At 43.6% G+C, this 9,394-nt stretch overlaps 1 protein-coding gene across 1 annotated transcript; it reads left to right on the top strand.

Annotated features, from left to right (window-relative positions):
• Positions 1–712: 712 nt before the first annotated feature.
• CXCL17 (C-X-C motif chemokine ligand 17) lies at positions 713–8,859 on the top strand. Its single transcript, XM_082368776.1, has 4 exons — positions 713–1,021; positions 4,585–4,665; positions 5,301–5,402; positions 8,451–8,859. The coding sequence occupies exons 1-4, from the start codon at positions 943–945 to the stop codon at positions 8,546–8,548; spliced, it is 360 nt and encodes a 119-aa protein (XP_082224902.1). The 5' UTR covers positions 713–942; the 3' UTR covers positions 8,549–8,859.
• The last annotated feature ends 535 nt before the right edge of the window (positions 8,860–9,394 follow it).

Here is a 9,394-nt window from a genome sequence, read left to right as displayed (position 1 = left end):
CTGAAGCCTCTGGAATGAGTCACGCTCAGTAAGTGCTGATGTTGTGTACTCTCGATGTTTGCTCCAAGTAGTATCACCTCCTTTCGCTTTGGGCTGTTTCCAAACAAGGTCTGAAACAAGAGCCCCGGCAGCCTGGGCAAACACCTTCCCCGCTGTGGCTCCTGTTTCTCAAACCCTCTTGGACCTGAAGCCTTGAGGGTCTTCCACCAACCCAGTTCCCTCTCCTTTAGGCGGGAGCCACGAGGCCACAGCCACCTGCCTGACCAACAACAAGGAGGCCTGCTTTGACCCAGTGCCCCAGGCCAGGGTTCGGGGCAAGAGAGAAGAGCCTCTCCTCCTCGATCCTCTCTGTTTCCCTCCTTATGTGGCTACAGAATTGGAGGAAATTGTAAACAGTGGGGACACAGCAACTTCCCAAACAACAACACTGCTATTGCTGATCCAAGGACGGGAGTGGGGAGGACAGAGGGGAAACACGCCGTGTGATTCTCTCTTTGCCAGCCCTTAGCACTCTCTTTCCTGACAGATACTAAGCTAGAAAATGTCACTCACATGTATAAGGAAATTCAAACAAGGAAAAAGACTTGGGGAAGAAATCATAGCACACTGGGGGGTAGGGAGGCGGGAGGGAGGAGGGGAGGGGCTGAGAACTGCTGCCAAGTTATCAGTCACCCTCTCATGTTCCGAAGAATATGCTTCACTCCTTCTCTTTGGCCAGTTTTACCTTCCATATTCCCATAAATCACATGGCCCAGTAACCTAATGAGACCAACGTCACTTGGCCGTTCTCGCCCTCTAATGGGAACACTGGCCTGGGAGTAAAGCGCAGACCCCCAAGCCACATACCACGCACGGCCTGAGCCACTCCAAGAACTCGGGACCCTCTCCCTGGGAACCTTCCACACACTCTTCAAGCAACTCACAGCAGCACCAACATTTGAAATGAAAGTTCTAATCTCTTCCCTCCTTCTGTTGCTGCCACTAATGCTGGTGTCCACAGTCCACAGCAGCTCAAATCCAGGTAAAAAAAATTTTTTTTTCTATGAAAGATAAAGAGGGGGGAGAAACATGGCAAAACAGAAAAGAACATGACCACACAGGCAGTAAAATGTAGCCCCTTTAGGTTACAGGGATTAGGGGCAAGTTAGCCTGTCTCAGTGCCCGTTTCTTCATTTACAAAAAGGAAAGAATTGTACATAAATCCAAAGAGTGTTGTGAAAGTTAAAGAGGTCCGTGTGCATGCAAGTGTCTGCAACTGTAGCTGGTGGGGGAGAAAAAAATAATGGCCCAACAAAGATTTGCTGCCTCACCTCCCCCCAATCCCTGTTCTAGAGAGTAATGAATGTCCCCAGGGCCAGGCTTGGAGGCAGTGGTGGGAGGGTGTTGAAGGCAACTGTACATCCACAGACAATAAGTCATCCTCGATTGTATTCTTTACAGTGCACCAGACGTGCCCCAACTATTTTTAATGCTATTTCACGGTATGGTGATAAACTAGAAAAATCACACCACCAGGTAGCACCCATGTTTGAAACTGTAGCCACACCAAGCCCTGTTTGAACAACTCACCTTTGGGAAGCAGACCCTGGGTTAGGGGCTCCGAATGGGCTCCACTTTTCACTACAGCTGAAGTGGGCTCGCCCTTAGCAGAACAGCTATGCAGAAGAGACCTCACCCCGACCTATGTCTCCACTCGAGGGGAACATCTCCCCAAGGGCTACTTTGAGGTGAAATAGCTTTGTTTATACTGAGCATCAACTCTGTCCTAAAATAAGGAGTTCTCCCGACTCCACCCCAATTTTCAACGTTCCCTCCCTTATAGAGAGAGCTCTCTGGAAGCTGCTGGGCCCCCCAGCCCTGGGGCCTAGACCACCATTCTGGAAGGGAAGGCTTTTCCACCGCTATGACAGACACCAAGGCTAGAGTCCTGAGCCTGGATTCCAAGCTCCAGCCACAGCTGCCTTTCCAGTCCAGCCCTCCTCGCACTAAGTGCTCTGTGCTCCGCTCAACTAGACCTCGGGCTGCTCCCGAGCTGGTCTTGTGCTTTCCCACCAGCTCAACTTTGCTCACAAAACCCACCCCAAGCCACCTCCTCCCACAGCCTCCCTTGATTCGTCCCAGGACCATATGTGAGCCCTCCCTCCTGTGAACAAGCTTAAGCCTAACTCGACTCTCTACCCTTTTCATGTTCTACCTTAAGTTGAAGTGTTGGTGTGCCTCTCCCACCTCCACCCCTGCCCTTCTACACTGTAACCTCCCCTCTGGCACAATCTGGTGTATTGTTTCCACGTCCCTCATGCTATCCCGCACGGTGCTCAGTAAATATTTGCCAAGTGAAAGAATCAATCCTCAGGTTTCTGAGTTCAAAATGTTGCCCTTAGGAGACTCGACACCCGCGTTTCATAGCAGCCCCACTGACATTAGGGCTGGATAACTCCTTGTTGTAAGGAGGGGGAGCTGCTCTGTGCTTTGTAACCTGTTTAACAACATCCGCGTGGCCTCCACCTGCTAGAAGCCAAGAGCAGCCTCTCCCCTACCACCCTCCCCCGCCCAGTTAGTACAGCCCAAAATATCTCCAGACATTGCCAAATGTCCCCTGGAGGGGGACCCACTGCCCAGTGGAGCCAGTGCTCTCTACCAATAATTCTCAAACATGGCGACACGTTTAGACTCACCTGGACCTTGACACTCAGACTTGAATTGAGGGGAATGGTGATCTAAATCCTGGCTCCATCACTTACTTTGAAACTCTGGACAAGATGCTTAACATTTTTCAGCCTCAGTTTTATCTTCTTAAAATGAATAAAATACCACTTAGCGCGTACAACTGTTGTGAAGAGTAAACTATGGATAATGTGAACCTAATAAGGGTTCAGTAAATGGACTGGTTATCACTTCATTAAAAAATTATATGCAAGAAACACACCAAAATTCCAACAGCTGATAAGGGTAAAGATTTCTTCATTTTTACTGTACAAATTTTCTCTAATATAGTTATATTGCATTAAAAACGAAAAAGAAAAACTTCTCAATGAAGGGGTTCCACTAATAATCTCCAAGTTTCCTTCTGGCTCTAATATTCTGTGGCTTTTCTCTGGAACCAGAAGTAGAGGTCAGGTGACAGTGATATAGTAGAAAAGTTTAGACAGCTGGGGTTATGCCCGTTGAAATTACTTTAACACCACTCAAAAGAGCACATGAAAACACTTGGAAACCAGCACTTGGAGAAATGATGCAACACCCTTCATCTGTGTGGCAGAAAGGGCAGAAAGAGTCTGGGAAATAGGAGAGCGGGATTGAACCGGATGCTGCTCTAAGGGCCCTCTCCGGACAACTTGTCCATCCTTTTATCAAACAAACATTTACCACGTGTCTACCATGTGTCAGGAGCCATGTAGCTGAATGACTACTGAGCCATTGGTTCAGACTCTAGTGAGGAAGAAAAATTTTTAGTTTGCTAGGACCGCCATAACAAAATACCACCGACTGGGAGGCTTAAACAACAGCAACTTATTTTCTCACAATTCTGAAGGCTAGAAAGTTCAAGATAAAGTGTCAGCAACTTTGGTTTCTTCTGAGGCCTCTCTCCTTGGCTTACAGATGGCCATCTCCTTACTGTTTCCTCACCTGGTCACTCCTCTGTGCATGTCCATGCCTGGTGTCTCTTTGTGTGCCCAAATCTCTTCTCCTTATAAGGACTCCAGTCAGATTGGATTAGAGCCCAACCATCAGGGCCTCATTTTAACTTAATCATCTCTTTAAAGGCCCTATCCTCAAATACAGTCATTCTGAGTTATTAAGGGTTAGGGCTTCAATGAATTTTAGGGGGACACAATTCAGTCCACAACACATTTCAAACAACAAACTATAACTGTGCAAGGGTAGAGCTGTATTCAAATGTGACGGGGAACCATGGGAAACCGTAATTAATTCTGGCAGGAAATATGAGCAACCCCTGTACAGAGGAAGCATCATCTGGACCCAGTTCTAGCTCAAGAATCTCTATAAAACATCATACTTGATTGTCATAAAAATATTTTAGGTATCACAAAATGCAAATAAGATAGCATCAGGTGATAAGACAGACTTGAATAGAGGCCAAAAGAGGAATGGATTTGTTCCAGAGGAACAAAGGTAAATACCATCCTCTTATAGTTGAACTGGGATTATGGATTCAAATACAACCAAACATGGAGGTCAGGTGAAGTTCCTGACTGGTTTATGGAATAATCTACTCCTTGCTCTCATTGCTTAGGTCACGAGGATTGTAATGTGTGTAGGGAGGGATCTTAATGGGGGGAGGTTGTAAGGTGTTGATTAACCCCTACCTATGGTCCTCTCTTCCATCCAGAAGCCACCTTTCTCCACCTACCTCCAGCTAAGCTTTTCTCTAGGCCAGATTTTAAACCTCAGTTCCTTATCCATTTAAAATACTCCTCTCTTGAAGCACCCTAGATCCCTGAGTAAAAAGGAAGATCAATGGAGCTGCGCTGACCTCGGTAGCACAATGATGGGGGGGGGAGACCAATTCTCTTGGCCCCTTCCCTTTCCAGTGACTGGAAGTGACCAGTTTCCTTCCTACAGGGATTGCCAGAGGCCATAGGGACCAACACCAGGCTTCTGGGAGGTGGCTCCAGGACGGAGGCCAAGAATGTGAGTGCAAAGGTCAGTAATCCAGTATCGACAACAGGGGTGCACCATCAGATCCCAACTTGCTCCCTTGAGTCCCTCTGCACCGGAGCAGATGTTATCTGAGCTGACCTCACCCTCTCCCCTCTCCACAAGCCCACCACATGCAGCACCAACACTTATTTTCTTCCTGAGTTTCATGTAAGAGCCAGACTCCTCCAAGGTCCAGGGGGGAGCTGGCTGAATCTCTGCCTCCTCTCCCTTACCCTTTTTTTCCCCAACAACCCAGGGCTGCCTTCCAAGACCTTCCTGGATGCCATTCTCAACCTTATTTTACTCACAGGTAGACTGAAATCAGAGAGGCAAAACGGCTTGCTTGAGGTAAAGCAACCACTAAAAAGTAGACACCTAGGTCTTATTCCTCATTTTTCAGTCTCCCGAATGATACCCTGATGCCTCCTCCAAACTTGCCACCAAATCCTTGCCCATACAGGTCAGGCAAACAACTTAGAGACCCTAGTGCTCATATAACTGGATATCTCCACTGTTCTGTGTTGACCCTTTCCCACACCCACTGCAGTATGAAAACGAATCGAGAGGCAAGGAAGATGGCAAGTAAAGCCCTGCCTCAAACATATTAACCCTTCTAAGCAGCAACTCCCTTATTTCAGATTGGTTCCTGAGAGCCCCTAAAAGAAAACTCATGACAGTGCCTGGGCTGCCAAAGAAGCCGTGTCCCTGTGATCATTTCAAGGGCAGGATGAAGAAAACCAGTAAGTTCCAAAAGAATGACCTTCCTTAAACCAGAGCCACTCTGTGGAATCAACTAGGGATGAAGCAGGTTGAGAAGAGACAAGAGAAATGAAATGAAGACCAGGATAAGCACACTTCTCAGCCCTTTCTACTCAGTGTCAACTTGTGGGGGAATAGGAAGAGAAAGAAAAGCAAAACGCAATTCTCCTAATACTAGAGAGGCTTAACCAAATTCCTTAATGATAGAATGCCATTGTTTATCAAAGTGGAGGCAGATGGGGCTGCTGGGGACCTGGTCATTGATCTCTTGACGATGACACGGGTATTGGTGTCAAACAAAATGTGATTCCTCCCTAGTCTAGGTATAATTAAATGTCATATAAAAAGAATATTGGCAAGAGTTAAACTGATTGATGTTATGATATTATCAAGAATGGGATGAATCTAGATCCTTATCACTGTTGACGGAGGTAAAATACAATTTGGTAGTACCTATCAAAAACTTAAATGTGTGTATGTTTTAACCAGTAATCTCACTTCAAGAAATCTCTAGTATAGAATACTAGCATGGATATTCAAAGATATATGTATAAGAATATCAATTATAGCAGTATTGTAGTGACAAATGAACATATTAAATGCTCATCATTAACAGACTTACAGTGTGATCATTTTACAATGTATACAAATATCAAATCATGGTGTTGTACACCTGAAACTAATATAATGTTAGATGTCAATTATACCTCAATAAAAAATTCATCAAGAGCAAATTGGGCAATTCTGCACTTGTCAAAAATAATTAGGTAGGTCATTATATGTTGATTGGAAAGATGTCCACAATATATTAAGTGAATAAAAGGTGCAGAGACCCCCTATTTCAAGCCCATCACAAAAATAAATTTCAGTGAATTAAAGGTCTAAATTTGAAAGACAAACTTACAAGGGAATATTGGAGACTATATTCATGACCTTGGGGTAGGAAAGGATTTCTTTTTTTTTTTTTTTTTTTTTAAAGATTGATTGATTGATTGATTGCTATGTTGGGTCTTCGTTTTCTGTGCTAGGGCTTTCTCTAGTTGTGGCAAGCGGGGGCCACTCCTCATCGCAGTGCGCGGGCCTCTCACTATTGTGGCCTCTCTTGTTGCGGAGCACAGGCTCCAGACGCGCAGGCTCAGTAGTTGTGGCTCAGGGGCCCAGTTGCTCCGCGGCATGTGGGATCTTCCCAGACCAGGGCTCGAACCCGTGTCCCCTGCATTAGCAGGCAGATTCTCAACCACTGCGCCACCAGGGAAGCCCAGGAAAGGATTTCTTAAACAAGTAACAAAACTTATAAGTCATAAAGGAAAAGATTAATAAATTTGACTTTATTGAAATTAAGAAATTTTGGTCATCAAAAGAAGAAAATGACAAGAAGAAGAAGAGTAGGGGTATGTCTGCAAATATTAATATCGATAAAGGATTAATATTCAGGCTGATAAGGAATTCCTATAGATCTATGAAAGGGAGGCAGGAAACACAACAAATAGGCAAAAGAGTTGAGTAGGCCCTTCAGAGACAAGAAATCCAAATAGCTAATAAACATGTGACGTGGCACTCAACCTTACTAGTAATTGGGAAAATATGAATTAAAACCAAACAGAGGGACTTCCCTGGTGGCGCAGTGATTAAGAATCTGCCTGCCAACGCAGGGGACATGGGTTTGAGCCCTGGTCCGGGAAGATCCCACATGCCGCGGAGCAACTAAGCCCGTGTGCCACAACTACTGAGCCTGTGCTCTAGAGCCCGTGAGCCATGGCTACTGAGCCCATGTGCCACAACTACTGAAGCCCACGCGCCTAGAGCCCGTGCTCCACAACAAGAGAAGCCACCACAATGAGAAGCCCGCGCACTGCAACGAAGACCAATGCAGCCAAAAATAAATAAATAAATTTATTTTTAAAAAACCAGATCACTCCACATCATAAGATTGGCAACAATTTTTTTTGGAATTTTTGAATTTTATTTTATTTATTTTTTTATACAGCAGGTTCTTATTAGTTATCCACTTGATACATATTAGTGTATATATGTCAATCCCGAGGATTGGCAACAATTTTAACGTCTGATAATGCCATGTATTGTCAGAGAGTAGAACAGAGAAACTATCATTTCCTGCTAAAGGGAGTGTAAATTGGTAAATCACTTTGAGAAAGTGCTGGTATAGTTATCTACTAAAGTTTAAGCTCTGTGACCAAGCAACTCCACTCTTAGCAATTCCATTCTCAAAAGGAATGCTTGCTTATGTACAGCGGAAGAAATGAACAAGGGTTTCATAGCAGCGTTGTTTATAACTATCCCAAACTGAAAATTTGTCAGTGAATAAATCAGTAGTAGTATATTTGAATATTATATATCTGTGAGAATGAACAATAATAAAGCAACATAATGTTGAGTAAAAGAGAAAAAAATAAGAGAGAATAGTTATAGCATGATTTGATATACATAAAGTTTAAAATAAGGCAAAATTAAACTAAATTATATGGGAATGTATAGGTAGGTGGTAAAGCCATAAAGAAAAAAAAATAATGCTTACTGCAAAAGTGGGGATTACCACTGTGAGGGGGAGAGGGAGGAGAGTGAACAGATGAGGAGGAGGGTTGCTGGTAGTATTCTAGTTCCAGGCCTGGGTAGTAGTTTCATGAATATTTCTTTGTAACTACTTATTGAACTGCACATTTAAGTCTTAAGGACTTCCATAGATGTGCCATAATAAAAGATTTGTTAAAGGAACATAGCAAAAACAATATGTATAGGATAAGCTCATTTTGTTTTTTAAAGTGAACTATTATGTTTATATACAAAAACATATGGAAAACTATGTAGCAAACTAGTAACAACAGTTAGCTCTACAGAATGAGGAGTAGTGGCTGGGATCGGGGCATCCTTTAACTTTTTACTGGATATACTTTTTCATTTTAATTTTTTCCAGGGGATGAGTCTTACTTTTAACATTTTAAAAGCTCTCATAAAAAATAAATTATAAAAATGTTTTTAACAGTAGTCTCTCCCTTTTCTTTTCACCCTAGGACACCAAAGACACCGCAAGAAGCCAACCAAGCCCTCCAGAGCCTGCCAGCAATTTCTCAGACGATGTCAGCTGGCAAGCTTTGCTCTGCCCTTATAGGAGCTCTGAGAGCCCACCGTCCCGATAAAGCATTCTGTCAACAAGGCAGTGAGCGCACCTAGAAGATGCTATTCTCCCACCTCAAGCTCCCCATCCCTGTTCCCACTCCCTAAATCATCCCAAAAAGCATGTTTCCCAAGATTATTGCCCCCTCTAGTGGCTTCTTTCCTTGTCAGTCTTTTCCTGGGGCCTCCCCTTACCCAGGTTTAAACTTACTTACAGGGAATTTCTGGTTGCCTAGCTGGTCCCACTGGATCTTAAATATAACCAAGCAAGTAGTAAACAAAAGTCAATAAATATATTTAAATGTAGTAGGTTAAAATAATTTTCAAATGGGGTCTGGAAACTCACATTCAATCCAGACAACCCACTTTACCCTGTTCATTCCAAACTCAATCCAGATTATACACACACCTGTATCCAACACCACCTTCAATCTCGCTCCGGTTTCCAACTTTTTATTCTTTTACTCATTCAACAAACCTTTCTGAGGTAAGAGCTAGGTGGGGCAAAGAAAGAAGTTAGATTAATGAATCAGACATTGTCTTACTAAAGATAATATAGGTTAAAAAAAAAACAAACCTGGCACCATTTCCTAGCACATAAAATGCCTTCAGTATTTATGATTATCATCATCACCATCATTAATGGTCATCTGACTCTGTAAGTTTCCAATCTACTACAGAAGACATACGTGCAGAGGCATAGTTGAAGGCTAGAGAGATGGTGTGGAAGATTTCACATGCCACTCAAAACAGCTTCAAGCTGTAAAAATGAGAAGATGTCTTTCTTTTTTTAACATGGGAGTAAAATGATCAGAACGATAATAGAAGGAAATTAAAGAGG

The sequence above is a fragment of the Balaenoptera borealis genome, assembly GCF_965194805.1.
Source record: "Balaenoptera borealis genome assembly, chromosome: 19".
In the NCBI taxonomy this organism is placed as follows: Eukaryota; Metazoa; Chordata; class Mammalia; order Artiodactyla; family Balaenopteridae; genus Balaenoptera; species Balaenoptera borealis.
This window is presented reverse-complemented; position numbering and strand designations above follow the sequence as displayed.